The 14,807-nt window shown below is 48.9% G+C and overlaps 1 protein-coding gene across 5 annotated transcripts in view; it reads left to right on the top strand.

Moving 5' to 3' along the window:
- Nucleotides 1–14,807, top strand: part of MEGF6 (multiple EGF like domains 6) — a 328,842-nt gene that overhangs the window by 301,012 nt on the left and 13,023 nt on the right. For all 5 annotated transcript variants that reach the window (XM_090024523.1, XM_090024520.1, XM_090024522.1 and 2 more), the window contains 7 exons: nt 1,346–1,474; nt 3,097–3,225; nt 5,455–5,583; nt 6,190–6,318; nt 11,855–11,983; nt 12,900–13,028; nt 13,505–13,636. In XM_090024523.1, the coding sequence (XP_089880649.1) occupies nt 1,346–1,474; nt 3,097–3,225; nt 5,455–5,583; nt 6,190–6,318; nt 11,855–11,983; nt 12,900–13,028; nt 13,505–13,636 (906 nt within the window). The remainder of the gene's footprint in view (nt 1–1,345; nt 1,475–3,096; nt 3,226–5,454; nt 5,584–6,189; nt 6,319–11,854; nt 11,984–12,899; nt 13,029–13,504; nt 13,637–14,807) is intronic.

Below are 14,807 nucleotides of genomic sequence, written 5' to 3'. Positions count from 1 at the left end.
GACACAAGGAGTTTTCAGTTCAGCGTAAGGTTTTACTGCCAGCCTCCAAGCTTGAGTTTGACAGCAGGTATTGCATGAGACCCTGTTGAGTGAAAACCATGTGAGAATGCCCTGCTATCCTTACAGCAGGGATGCCAGGTGCCAGCTGCTGCCTCGGCTGTAGATTTATGATAGACACCATAGGGGAAGGAAGTGAGTGCCTTTTTGTGCTCTGAGCCTGCCAGCAGTCACACAGTTCTAGGAGGCAAAAGATGAGCCTGTTTCTCAGCCAGAGGTAAGAAGCCACTAAAGCCCTAGACTTGGCTGTGTTCCCATGCCAACTGGATTCCTTTGTGTCTGGCAGAAAAGTGGAAGGAGGGTATGTGAAGTTTTTAGGAAATGCAAAATATATGCTACCAGTGAACCCTGAAGTCAGGGTTTGCTGTACAGGTGGGTCAAACCATAAAGCTGAATGCACGAGAACAAACATTCCCTCGGCACCCCAGCTCTACTAATGAGGATAATAACATTGTAAAACCTAATGTTTACATGATGGCTTCCTGCCAAGGACTTCCAGGGTCCCCAGAAGCAAGAGGCTTCACCCCTTCACAGGGTGCTATCTGCTGTATTTCAGTGGGAGAACTGAGGCACAGAGCAGGTGAATGGCTCCTCCCAGCTGACAAATGGGTAAATCCCCCTTGTGCAAAGAGGCAGCATAGGTCTTGGTGTCATGATAAACCCAAAGGGGTTAATAGGTCTCACATTGCCCACAGGCAGAGAGGCAGTCAGAGCAAGGGTGGCCAACCCACAGCATAAGTACCACAAGTGGCTTGGGCAGCCTCAGCATGTGGCATGCAGCAGATTGGGGAGGGGACAGGCAGCACAACAGTAGGCAGGGCAAGAAGCAGAAAACAGAGCAGGAAATCAAGCAAGGGAGTACAGGGCAGGAAGTAGAAAGTGAAACAGTAGATTGGGCAGGGGAAGGGGAGTGAAGTGGCACTTGGGGAGGGTGCAGCAGAGCTAATATGTGGTATGCCTGCCCAGGAAGGTTGGCTCCACTGAGTTAGAGGAAGGAGCAGAGCCCAAGCTCCTGGTCCCATGCTCAGACCAGTCAGAAGTGCTTCATTCTCCAGGATACACATGGGTTAGCTGTCATGGGTTCCTATTAATACTAGGAAACTAATCTTGTTTCCTAGGGCAGTTCATGCATAACATATGACTCCCCAAAATGCTACAGACCCCAGAAATCAGCACTGCACTAGCAAACTGATGTGTTCTGTGCCTTGGCCCTTGCCCTGGGACCTGCCCAACCCTTTTGTACAGACTGACATTCATGCAAATTTTCAGGGTATTTCTTTTTCTGCAGCCTGCCCCGATGGGTTTTATGGATTTGAGTGTCGGGAAACCTGCCCGTGTCTGAATGGAGCCCACTGTGATCACGTGACAGGGCGCTGCACATGTCCAGCAGGCTGGCTTGGCCTGAGCTGTAACCAGAGTAAGTCCAAGGTTATGCACATCAGCTCTTACTATTTAACTGTTATGTCTGCACGCTTCTCTAGCAAATTAAACAGGGTATAACATGGCAGTGGTTTTGGTCACACTTGTATCACTACAGAAGCATGAAGACACAAGTTCCTAAAAGCAGCTTACATTGGTGTCATATAGCTGTTACATGTGTCCGTACCCCAGGCTAGGGGCTTAGCCCAGCTTTCCTCACTTCCCAGTTATTCAGGCTTGAGATTCACAATGCATTGAGAGGCAGCATGTAGGGGTTATAGACAAAGTGTGTGTGTGTGTGTGTGTGTGTGTGTGCATGCTCATGTGAGAGACAGAGAAACCCGTATGAGATTGAAACTGGGGAAATTTACACTGACTAATGGTAATTGCTCCATCTGGATTTTGCCCAGGAAGGAGTTGTCACTGCACGAGCATGTTTCAAACCTTTGCATGAAGCACCAGCAGCTTGTTAACCACTTACTCTAGGAGAACAAACACTGGGGAGCGAAAAATACAGGGCTGTTTGTCTGTGACACACGAAGTGTCGCTGTTGCCTTCCCATCAGTAAGTGCTGTCACTCGTGCCAAAGTAATCAAGAGCTTGACATAAATCTTGCAGTAATTAAATCTTTTATTCGCAATGTGCTGCCTAAGCAGGAGTGGGAAGAGGGGGTCTTGGGTAGCTTGGGAGCAGATATCAGCCACCAAGCTGTCTCTCTGGATCACTTGCTTACATTGGCAGTGTCTGCTTGATGTTTCCATCAGACTTTTCCTATTTTGATCACTTGTCTCCATTCTTATTTTTATGCTTTCTGATGTGACGCCAAGAACAGCTGTGCCAGCTGTGGAGCGGGAGCCCTGTCACCCTGAGACTTCCTATGTCCCAAGCCCAGGGAATCCTTGGAAGTGCAGAATTAGATTTTCTCATTTTTGACATATGTTTTTACATTTGCCTTTTACTGCCAGGCTCCAGTCAGCACTGGAGATGTAAGTGTCAAGATGGTCAGCCTTTGTGCTGCATCCAGCATGACTGCCAACAGGAAAAAGCACAAACCTCAACAGAGAATATGTTGTTGCAAGATCATTAACCAAGTCTTGGAGCCCAAAGTCCTCTAGCAGCACTTTGGCCCTGGAGTGGAATTGTGTTTATCTGAAGCAGGCTCTCAGTCGCAGGGTGTCTTTTGGCAAATGATGTCTGCTTAACTCCAAACATTTTGAATGGCTGTATTTAGGAGCCCAGAATTGCACATAGCAATGGGGTTTGGGGATATCAGTGAAAACAGCTTCCTGATAGATTAGATAACGTGAAAAAATATGAGGGGAAAATAAAAGCTGTAGCTATAAGCTACAGCCACATGATAAAACAAGGTTGTTATTTTCCCATATAAAGTAGTTATCTTACTCTCTCTTCCTCCATCACTCACACATGAATCCACAGCCAAACGCACACTTGAATGGGCTCTCTCGCTGGCCACTAGCCAGCCCTCCTCATAACATCTTTGTTGGTGTGTTTGCTGGTACTTCTCCATACCAACTGCATTCTTGAATCCCTAGAAAAACTCTGGATTGTATTACTAATGCCTGTGGCCCAGTTGCTATGCTTGTGTCTGCTTCCCTGCAGCCTGTCAGGATAACAGATATGGAGAGAACTGCAGTCAGTTATGCAGCTGCTTCAACAATGCCTCCTGCGACCCCACGAGTGGACAGTGTCTCTGTGCAGCTGGATGGACAGGAGCCACCTGCCAGCAAGGTAAGAGCAGCATACATTTGCTCTTTAATCCAGGATGTCCCTTGTCCTTGTCCTGAGGAACAAAGACTTGCCTTTGAGGAAGCAAACTCCCAAGCCTCCGTGGAATTTGTAGAGTGGGGATATCCAAGCTCCACATCAGCCAGCCACTCTGCTTGGGGTTGTAGTTTGGATGAGCTTGGCAGCTGGAGGTCCAAGTGCTTAGTGAAATCATATTAACTTGTGCAGCACGTGTCAGTCCATCCATGATGGCACATGCCAAGTAGCTGACACCCATAGCCAGTTGCACTGGCTAATGCTTTTATAGCAGAACTCTATCAGACTTAGTGCTGTAGCCCACTAAGCACTCGGGCCCTCTGCCAACAAAGCATGCCAGGCCAAGGCAGTAGGTCTGTGAGGCCTGCGCCTTAAGTGCTTTTTCTGGATCAGGGCCTTGCTGGGTGAAGCACTGTATGGACTTTAGGTAGTGCATGTAATCTGTTTACCAGAATACTAGGCTGGCCACAGAGAAGCTGCGTTTCCACGTGAGTGGTGATATGACTCTTGGATAGCAAGTTTTCCTAGTGGCATTGCCCTGATTTGCAAGAGCCAGATATTCTTCAGGCTGAGACTGAGGGCATCTGCTGCCCATTTAACAGCATTTGTGAGCACAACATTCATACTACTTTTGTTTTAGGTTCAATATTGCCAAGCTCTCCAGGGCATCCAAGTCACATGTATGCATTCCATGCCATTGAGTAACTTATGCCCTTCATTCCACTACCTTCCTTGTTTGAGTGATGGACCTCCAAGAACGAGGGAGCCTCTTCCTTGACAGTTCTCATCTCTGTTAGTTTCTTCATGGCCCATGACCGGATCTGTTAGTGCTCATGCTAAGCCCAGCTTGGGCCTTCCCAGCTCATCTCCTTTGCACCGGAGCATAAAGTAACAAGCACAGGGCTGTGGACCTCACTGCAGGGTGTGGAAGGGAGATGACAAACATCTCTGCTAGCAGCCCTGCCATGGCAGGAGAGTGCAGGCCAAAGGTAGCTCAGTGTCAGTGCTCTTTTCTTCCAAGTGTACTGTTATGAAAGACTCCCTCCTTAGCTTGGCCTGTGGAAAAGCCAAGCTCATAGCAGCCTCTGTTGAGTTTCATTTAGCTGGTGAGTGAATTAAAAAGCATGGTATTCAGTGACTGAGTCAAAACCACCTTCCTGGCTCCAGTCAGTTATAAATCTCCAATACTCCAACATGCTTTTAATGCCATGTCTTTCTGAGACTTTCCCCAAGTTCCCTGGATGGCATGCCAGGATTTATGTACATCCCCACCTTCACTATTCTGGGTCCCTGGTGCCATTTTGCTGAGTCCTGTCCTCATTAATCAGAGAAGAGATTCTTTAAAAGAAACTTGAAGGGCAGAATAGAAAGGGCAGGGAAGCCAGACTGGACTTCCAGTCAGGGTTGCATGAGAGATCCTGTCTCACAGTCAAAGGGCTCCACATGGGAAAGTAGTTTGAGCTTTGCTTCTGCAAAGACAGCTGGGACTACTACACCCTGTCCTTCATCCCTCAGATGTTTACTCTACTCTCTCTCCACCCTGTTCCACTGGATAACTCAGGGAGGCTCCATGTCGTAGACCTGGTGAGGAAAGAACAATGATGCAAGAGTGAGCTCTCTGGCAAACACTCAGGCCACTGTCACAACCCCAATCTATTCATCCAGGCCTGCTGAGCTTGGGAGATGCCCCTTTGTGTCCCCTGGCCTGTCCAAGGTAGATGGGCCATGGGTACATCTATAATCGATGGAGCTGATCCCTCCTCAGTTCCATCCTGGACTCCCTGCTAGGTAAAAGGAGGCCTCAGGAAATCAGGGCACAAGGTGGGTAAATGAGGAGCCCTGGTAAAGCTCTCAGATGAGGAGGAGAGCATGGGACAAATCCAGCATACATAATACCTTTAATTTCTGTGGCCTGTGCACTGCTGTGGTGTTTGCTTCCCTCCCCAGCACAATGCCTTTGGCATGAGGCACTTTGTCTGAAAAGCTTATATGATAAAGTCTACCGGTGTGGCGGCACAGTCTGGAATCTAGGACTTACTGGGTCATTTTCTTGCCACTAGCTACAGTAATTTAATTTCGCATATGGCTTCTGCCTCCCAACCCCCACATGCTGTCTGCAGGTTTGACCGTTTACACTGAAACACCAGGACTGACATCTGTTTTCTGACTTTGAGTTACGTCCTGATCTCTCCCCAGCCTGCCCGCAGGGTTTCTATGGAGCCAGCTGCCACCAGCGTTGTCTCTGTCAGAACGGTGGGACCTGTGACCAGGTGTCTGGGCGCTGTACATGCCCTGAAGGATGGACCGGACTGGCATGTGAGCTGGGTGAGTGAGTCCCGGCGCAGAGGAGCCTGAAGTGACTCTACCTGCAGAGAATTGTTGCAAGCTTGTCCCATTCCCAGGAGCATTTCCTTCATTTCACTTTAGTCAAGTTCATGCCCTGAAACTGCAAGTTAAGTGGTCATTTGGCAGCAGGAAATGGCAAGCAGCTTTGTGGGCTTGCAGGGAATGTGGTCTGAGCTGTGCCTGCCTTAAAGTGTCACAAGGATGGGAGTGAATTCCACATTTCCAGTGAAAAAGCAAAAATACACAGTTCTGGCACCTTTTGAACTAAGTAGCCAATGGTTTTGATGCTGGAGTGTGCAGGAACTGCCACGACCAACCCAAATGAGCCCTTAAGGGTTTGTGGTTTCTGTGGCCTAGACCATACTGAAACTACACGCATGAGCAGAACAGCCTGTGGAGCTAGAGCTGCTGGGGCCAGTGGCTTCAAGTCCTACAACCACCTGGTAATGAGAGCAGACTCCATAGTGGATAAAGCCACACCTTTCCTTTCCTTCTCTGAAGAGAAGTTGCTTGTTGGCATATGTGAGTTATGTCCCTGTCACACTGTTTCTAATGCCATCTCTGTCATTTCTCTGCCTTCTCCAGAATGTGCCCAAGGGCAGTACGGGATGAATTGCCAGCAGAGCTGTGAGTGCCACAATGGGGGGCTGTGTGACCGTCAGACAGGCCACTGCTTCTGCCAGGCTGGCTGGACCGGTGCCAAGTGCGAGAGCCGTAAGTGCAAGACCCTCAGTGATAGCTTTTGCTTATGGGCCTGGTCCCCTACACTGGAGTGAGCTGTTCATGCTGACCAAGCCCCAGGTGCCACGCAGAGCCTTTCCAAGAGTCAGGAAAGACTGGGTAACTGTTTTAAGAAAACACAAAGCTGCTTTTGCTATACAGTCAGCACAAGGCCTTCCTGCCTAATGTAGCACATACTTTCCAACATGCGCTCATTGTAGGTGCCAGGAAATTTTTGAGTAAACAAAAGGCTCCAGCTTTGGCTTGCAGAGCTCTAGGGGAAGCTTGTAGGTGCCATAGGTTTATCTGCATAGACTTGTTTTGCTTATTGCTGTGCTCTTCGCTACCCTGCGAACCTGACAAAACAGAAGTGCTGGGCATGTTCTCAGCACTGTGCAGCTCAGCTCCTTCTTCATGCTTACAGCACGAATGTGTAACCTGTTCCCACTCAAGTCACTGGCAAAATGGCAGGAGAGTAACAGGCCTGTGGGCTTTCTGGGGCCATAGGCCATGCCCCAGCTCCTGTATGAGCTGTGGGCAGCCTAGAAAAAGGGGCAGAGCAGACGAGCTGCAGGAAGACTTCCCCTTAACCCCAGAATGGAATAGCTTTTGGCACTCCAGCTTTACCTACTCTCCCCCACTCACCAACTTCTGTATCTATCTGCTTCTGGCACCAGCGCATAGGCCCTAAATGCTTGGCAAGAATTCAGAGCCCCAGCCAGTAATTAGGTCTGGTGTTTTGCAGGCTTTTGTACTCACCGTATCTTCAGCTGTAATAAATACCCTGGCAATCCCTTTGCGATGAGGTCGTGTTGAAAGGGCTGCTGGTTTTAGAAAGGGCAGCCTCAGGGGTTGGATCATGTACCAGAAAATCCACCCCCGGTTCCTTTCCCGTTCAAGGGGTCTTGGCAGCTCTCCATCCCGCCCTCAGCAGCATTCTGAGGATAAGCCCTGGCACTTCCAAGGCAGGAGGAAAATGTTTGGGTCTGAGCTGTGGCTGGCAGTATGGGTACGTTGTTGCATTTGCTCCCTGGGTTGCTAGCAAGGAGCAGGCTGTGACTTGTAGCATGACATCACTGGAATATTTCTCCATGTGGGACTAAGGTCAGGTGGCTCTTAAGAGCTCTTGGGCCTTTGCCAAGTTGGGAAACCTTGTCTGTCTCCTTTTGTGGGTGTGCCGCTCCTTTCATCAACGTCCAGCTCTGCAGTGGTAGGCATCCTGAGCTATCTTTAATCCAGCAAGCACTGGTAACTGTGGCAGCAAAGATGGGTTGGAGGGGCCATCAGTGCAAGCTGTACAAGGCAGTAGGACTAAGTGCACACAGTAGGTGTGTACTTAGCTTGTTGGTCCATGCTGAAGTCTGTGGCCACCTTGTCTCAGCTGGTGCAGTAACCCAGGTAAGCTAGATTAAAGCTAACACAGGCATGGCTGTCCATGCTGCAGTCACACTTTCACCTGCGGTATGCCTGAGACATGTATACGAGGCATTTATCCCTCGAGGAAATGGAGACCTGTTCCGTCTCAGTGTCCGTTTGCACAGAAGCCCTTTCCAGGTCTCTGCTTTTTGTCTCTGAACTCTTTTGGTGCCACTTTACTTTTGTTAAGCAGAACTGAACACAGCTTTCCCATTCCAGGCACCTCTTTGCTCGAAGCAGGGCAGTTTGGAGGCAATTTCTAACTCTAGCAAAAACAGGATGCATCCTTATGAGGTAGCCAAACTGAATGCTAAAGGAAATATAGTCAGAGTTTTGTATCCCAGTTGGACCCAAGCCTTCAGGAGCTCTTCAGCCATCTCCTAATGGAGTATTGAATGCTCTGCTGAGTGGAATTGTGCTCATCTCCTTAGCTGAAGGATTGAGCCAATGTATGTCAGGGCCAAGCCTGAGTTTGAATGTAGCCTGTTAAATTTATTTCAGGTTTTTTCCAGGCCTGGATGTGGTATTCTGATGGAAATCACAACTGGCAGTGCCAGGGTATTGTTCTACTTATCCTTCCCGTTAGTGCACAAGAAAACTATCTGCAGAAGTAAGCTCTCAGCACAAGATTCAAAAGGCTTGCGCTGTTCTGTAGCCAACCTGCTTGTTACCTTGTGCTTGTATTGGCTGTTAGCCACCTGGTTCTTCTGTATGAAGACAAAAGCAGATAATGAGATCTTTGCCATATAGAGGTTTGAGTGGGCTTGGCATGCCCTCAGTGCAACCTTAAATACTGTAACATGAACCGCGCAGCTCACTTTATGAGCTACCATTTTGAGGAGCTGGCAGGCACCCTGATTGTGGCTGAGCCTCCAAGGGCACTTCACCCCCTGCCTGGGTCCTGGCACAGCGCTGTCAATCAAGAATCGTGTTCACAGAACCTTTCACAGGTCAAATCACTCCTTTTCATAAGGTAGATCTGAGCAATAGGTCACTCAAACTGGAGCAGTAATTTGCAGTGAAACTATTCAAGACTTTCTCTGCTTCTCTGAAGGCAGAGTTTCCTACATGCCAGTGAATTTCAGCCTACACAGTCACTCCAATTTAAAACCCCAGCAGTTTCCATCTGCTGCTACCCTATTCCATTCTTGACGAAGTTCAGAATCCCTCACTTGGCTTCTTTTTAGGGCCATGTTTTTAGAAAACACAGATGTTGAAAGATACGTGCAAAATGTGTATAATGATGTGCCTGGTTTATGCCTCCTTACAGCCACTGCATGGGCAAAATTAACCTATTGTCATTTGCATGTGTACGTTCTGAACTCAGCCAGGGTAACTGGTTGCATGTCGAGTGTACAGTTATACATTCGGGCAATGAATCTCTTTAAAATTCAAGCAACATGCATGGTGTCTGCTGTAAGAACCAACCTCTTCCTTCTTCCCTGACAGCAACAGGAACAGGAAAGCTGGACATTGTAGCCCTTGTTGCTAAAGAGCCCTCATTGTAATGAGGCTAGCCTGGCATCCAGCTTTTGCTAACTAGTGCAAAGGAATAACACTTCCAAAAACATTTGACGGTGCTAGAGAGGATGGCTTTTACACCAAATGAGCCACGGAGGGATGTTTAAGCAGAGACAGTTTGCTTTGCTTACGGCTTCCTATTTCCCCGTCTTCCTGCCTGGATAAGTTCTTTCCTCCTTTGCTGGTGTTGCTATATCTTGTAGGGAGCATTGTGATGCTACAGGGAATCTCAAGAGATGATCCATGGTTTGCTTCTCCTGACAAACGCATTGGTTGGTTACATAGACGCCCCATGATTTCATGAGAAAGTTGCGTCTTCTGCAACCCACTCTCAGTCTGTTCCGGCTCTGCCATGTATGCCATTTGTACTTGGAGTCGGATGCCAACTCCTCACTCAGAGTAATTCCTCACCAGCTCTATTCAACAGCTTTATTGCCTAGTTTCTCTTATTGTTTTTGCCAGAGGGTAGTTCTGGCTGATCGTGGTGGTGTGGTCAATGGTGCGGTGGAGGACAAAAAACTATTTTTCGATGAGAGATGATGGTGCACTGATTGATGTCCGTATAACGGATGGTGGTCGTCTGACTCTTGTACCTGCCAGTCAGCATTGCCTGCTACTTTCCTCCTGATGTAAGGGGCGCTATGCCAGATAGTGTGTATAGGCAGGGAACAGGGGTGGGTTTTAAGCAGCCTGTTATAATTTTACATGTATCACTGAGGGTGGTGTCAATATGTTTGCTGTGACTTGAGTGTCCCCAGGTGGCATAGGCATATTCAGCCACAGAGAAACAAAGCGCTAAGGCAGTGGTGGATGGATGTGCTCCCCACTTGGAATTTGCAAGCTTACGCAGAAAGTTGTTTCATGTATTGACCTTAGCTTTGATATTTAATTTATGCTTTTTTATAACAAGGTGTAGGTCCAGTGTTACCCCGAAGTAGATGAGGTTTTTTGATGTTCAAGACTCTGGTCACCCCAGGTGACATTTAGATGTCATTCCACATCCTGGTTTCTCAAGTGGAAAGCTCAGATTTGGGTTTTGCCAGGGTTGAGTTTGAGATAAATTATTTAGGTAATAATCTGACATCTTGTTCAGTGCCCTCTCCAGGATCTTCTCCGTGTCCTCAAAATTCTTCTTCTCTGTGGTAATGCGGAGATCATCAGCATGGATGAAATGCTGACATTCAGCAGAAAGAGGCTGATCATTAATGTAGATGTTGAGTAAAAGTGTGACGAGCACGCTGCCTTGTGGTAATCCATTCTTTTGGGACTGCCATCTACTTTTCTGGCCATTTAGGTCCACATAAAAGTACCTGTTCTCCAAGATGGTCTGGCTTAGATCTAAGTCATCAGTCATAAGGTATAGTTTGTGGGTCATGATCCGATGTTGGACAGTATTGTATGCAGCCGATAGGTCAACAAACTTCTGGTGGAAGATGATCAACTTCTGGTGGAAAGCATCTTTGATATGCTGTGTGAGGGTCAGTACTTGGTCTGCCCAGGATTGACCTGGTTTAAAATCTGCATGGGCCCATGTAAGTTTGGAATCTACCAAGGGTAAAATTCGTTGCAGGATAAGATGGTCATAGAGTTTGTAGGTGATGCTGAGGAGGGAAATCAGTCTATAACTTTTTGGTGATGAAGGGTCTTTCCCTGGTTTGGGAAGAGCTGTGTCTCTTGCCTTCCTCCATACTGATGGCATTTGTTTAGTCATCATGCGTACATTGAACAGATCAAGGAGCCATTGCCTTGCAAAGGGTCCTAGGTGTTGTACCATCTCAGCGAGTACATTGTCTACTCCTGCTGCCTTCCTATCTTTCAGTAGACCTATGCTGACTGTCAGTTCCTCCATAGTAAATGGACAGGTTAGGTCTTTATGTGGTTGCTTGTCAGATGGTATAATGCAGTGATAGTGTTTCTTCTTTGTGAGTGCTTCCAGTTGTTGTGAAACCTGGTTGCACAGATTTAACTGTTAGATGACTGTTCAGTGGCCTGTGCGAAATGCATTTGGTCCCAATGGATATGTTCCCATTGGGACAGGTGAACAGCCAGCTGGACCGTTCAGTCTGGCTCTCTAGCTGCGGGGCTCAGCCAAGAGGCCAAGCCTGGACAAGTTGCAGAAATCAAACACTCATTCCTGAGGGACAGGCATCCTCTCACGCATGTGCTGAGCAGTGCTAGGAAGCCTGGCAAGGGCTACGTGTGGTGTTACAAGTGCCAGCCCTCCCGTTGTGGGATGAATGAAGAACCCCAGTCTCCAGAGCGGTCAGTCTGGTGCCTTTCGCCACCACGATCAGGAAGAAATAAGTGCTTGGGTTTGCTGTATTTGATCCTGTTCCCAGCATGAGAGACACTCTTCTCAGCCAGCTCTGCAGGCTGACAAGTCCCTCCTGAGCTGCCACAACTTCCAGTGAAACATAAAACCCTCCCCCTGAGTGCAGCAAATGAAAGAGACATTAAATAAACAGGCAGTGGAGGTCATGTGGTGAGAACAAGGTTTGAATTGGCTTGGGCTGCGTCTCAGCCAGACCTGCACTCGTCCTGCCGCATCTCCCTGCCCACTGACCCGTCTCCCTCCCTCCCTGAATCTCTGCAGCTTGCCCCAGAGCCACGTTTGGCCAACACTGTGAGGAGGAGTGTGACTGTGGGGATGGAGCCTCCTGCCATCCCGTCACCGGTGTTTGTGACTGTCCCAGGGGCTGGCGGGGCCAGCACTGCGAGAGAGGTGAGAGACATTCCCTTCGTTGCTAAATGTTGCTGCTCAAGCAGTCTTGCCTGCTTCTGCTTCTTGTTCAGCTGAAACACAAGAGCAGGAAAAGAATTGGGAAAATGCCTGATTTCTCTGGCATTTCAAGAATAAGGGGCAGGTTCTGCTCCACCTCATCGGTGCCTAAGTGTGATGCTGTTGCAGCCAGGTTCAGGATCTGGCAGATGATGGGTCTGCCTCTTCCTCACTGCCTGGTGGCACTCAGTCTCAAGGCAGAGCTGATGACCTGTTACTGTCAGATGACCAGTTTTGGACTCAAAATAAGGTGGAACAGGATTGCACTGAAATGCCTAAGAGGTGGAATAGGATCTGGCCCTGAGTGGTGTTAGTTGGCTTTGGGGATTAGCGAGGGGTTCTCCAGGGTGGGCTTTACTGCTGAGTTGCTGTGACAAATGCAGATGAATTGCTGAAGGAGTTTGAGCTCAGCACATTCCCCAGACACCACTCCCCTCTCCCTTACTCTCCTCTGTCCACTGGGTGCTCATGGGATCTGGCAGGCACCCCAGCAGAAAGGCCACAGACCCAAAGAGTCACAGCTGCCCCGCACCCCTCTGGTACATCATCCCTCCCGGTCCAGGCAGCTGGCACTGCCATTGCCCCTGCTGTCCAGGCCCCTGCCTGCCTCTGGTGTCTGTGTAAGAAAGGGAAGGTGGATGGGAGATGGCTCAGAGAAGCCCTCAGATCTGGTAATGGAGGCATCCCCTTCCTAACATCTCCTTGTACAGGAGCTGTCCAACTGGGACACAGTGTGTCTCACAACATCCCACTAAAGCTGTGATGTTTCAGCCCAGGACCTTAACATGGGCTGCTTGTAGGTGCTAGCAAGAACGTGTATGACTCCTGTTGTGACTTCTCCCTGTCTTGCTCCCAACAGCCTGCCTGCCTGGGTCATTCGGGAAGGACTGCGCTGGCCACTGTAACTGTCCCCCAGGAACTCCCTGCAATCACATCACTGGCCAGTGTGGCTGCCCACCAGGATTCACGGGCCATGGATGCGAGCGATGTACGGAGAAGAGAACAATCCCACTGCAGCTCCTGGCAGGGATTGGGAGCTGGGCGGGTCAATCAGTGGCTGCTGAGAAGCCAGCACCATGCTTTGCCAAAGAGCAGTATGGCCTTTCGTAGGCAGTGCATGACTGCATGATTATGGCAAAGGGTGCCAATGAGAAGTTCAGGGTGCCTACTCCCTCCATGGTCTTTGCAGGGGAACAGAAAAAGATGCAGCTCCTGTATGTATGAGCAAGTCAGAGAGCTGGAGGCATGGAAGCACATTTTCCCGCCATGTGCTTGTGATTGCAAAGGCCATCTCTGTGTCCCCATCACTGTATCCCTAGCAGCTGTGCCCATGCTCCTCCCAACAGCAATGTTGTGTCCCATCCTGTCCTGTCCCCCCTCCTCAGAATACACTTTCCTCCGGTGGAAGAGAGGGAAGTGTGCTCCTTCATAATAATGTTCTGTTGTCTCGCTGTTCTCCTACAGCCTGTCTGCCTGGGACCTTTGGGGTGAACTGTGCTCAGGTCTGCCACTGCCCTGGTGTGAACCAGGACTGTGACCCCATCACTGGGGAATGTGTCTGCGCTCCAGGTTATCACGGCCCCCAGTGCCAGCTCCGTGAGTTTGCTCTACATTTTGTTGGGTGCATTTTAAAAGTGTGAGATAATCTCTGCTAGGGGGCAGGGTGCCAGGGATGCTGCTGTTCTTGCTGTGATAAGGGTTGCTGGGGCAGAAGCTGGTGTCCCTCTGGTGCCAGAAGAAAGTTCCCCATGCAGTATTCACATTGAATTTGTCAGAAGAGAGGAAACCCTCTGAAGCCACAGGTATTAGTCAAAGCTGGAACTCAGCAAAGCCTGAGGGCAACTGAGCCCAGAATTTTTTTAAACATATCCCAGATCTTCTCATGGGAAGGTGATTCTGTCTGAGTACATGTGTCCTGATGCCTTTGAAACCCAGTGAAACCCAGCACTGCCCCTCAGGCTCACACCTACATACAAAGTCACATGCATACCCTCACCTGTGCATTCTCTCTGTCTTGCTCAGTGGGGGCTGTCAGTATGTTTAATCAAAAACCATTTTCAAGGACACAAATGCCAGGCTCAAACATTTCCCGGCTGAATTGTGGGGATATCAGCATCTTCAGCAGAAGCATTTTTTCCCCATTGTTTTCCCCTAAGAGCAGAGCCCCTTGGATCGGTCTTTGTCTGCCATGGAACAAAGTAGATGGGCCGTCACAATCTCCTTTTGCCTGCCTAGCTGGGGGCAGGACAGTGAGACATGCACACTGCTGAAGCATTGAGAAATGTCCCTTCCCATTTTATGAGCATTTTATTTTGCTCAAAACTTTACACGCAGCAATTTTTAAAAATGTATTTGTGCTGCAGAAGTAACGTTTCTGTGGGAGCCCTTTTGGGACCATGGGGACCTAACTGCTTGCTTGTCGTATTTCTGTAGATTTAGCTAACCAGGGATAAAATGTGGAATGGGGCTGTTTTTAGGCAGCCAGCACCTAAGAGCTGTCAGCACTGTCTCATGCTTTGTGCTTTGCTTTCTGTGCTAAATCTACAAGTGTAGGGAGGAGGAGGCAGCTTCAGCTGCTGTGCAAAATGATTTGTCTTTCACAACACCTACTGGTGTTCGGTGAGAGCGTTTCACTCCTTTATGCACACTCTCTGGAAGGAACAGACCTGGCTCCCTGAAATCCCAGCTGGCTGTTGTGCCCGAGCTTGGATCCGCAGAACGTATCTATTTGTCTCACTGCGGGATTTCTGTACAGGGAACTGTCGCT

The sequence above is a fragment of the Crocodylus siamensis genome, chromosome 12 (genome assembly GCF_052110815.1).
Source record: "Crocodylus siamensis isolate JL-2025a chromosome 12, ASM5211081v1, whole genome shotgun sequence".
In the NCBI taxonomy this organism is placed as follows: domain Eukaryota; kingdom Metazoa; phylum Chordata; order Crocodylia; family Crocodylidae; genus Crocodylus; species Crocodylus siamensis.
Note: the sequence above shows the minus strand (reverse complement) of the source record. Positions and strands in the feature narration are given on the sequence as shown.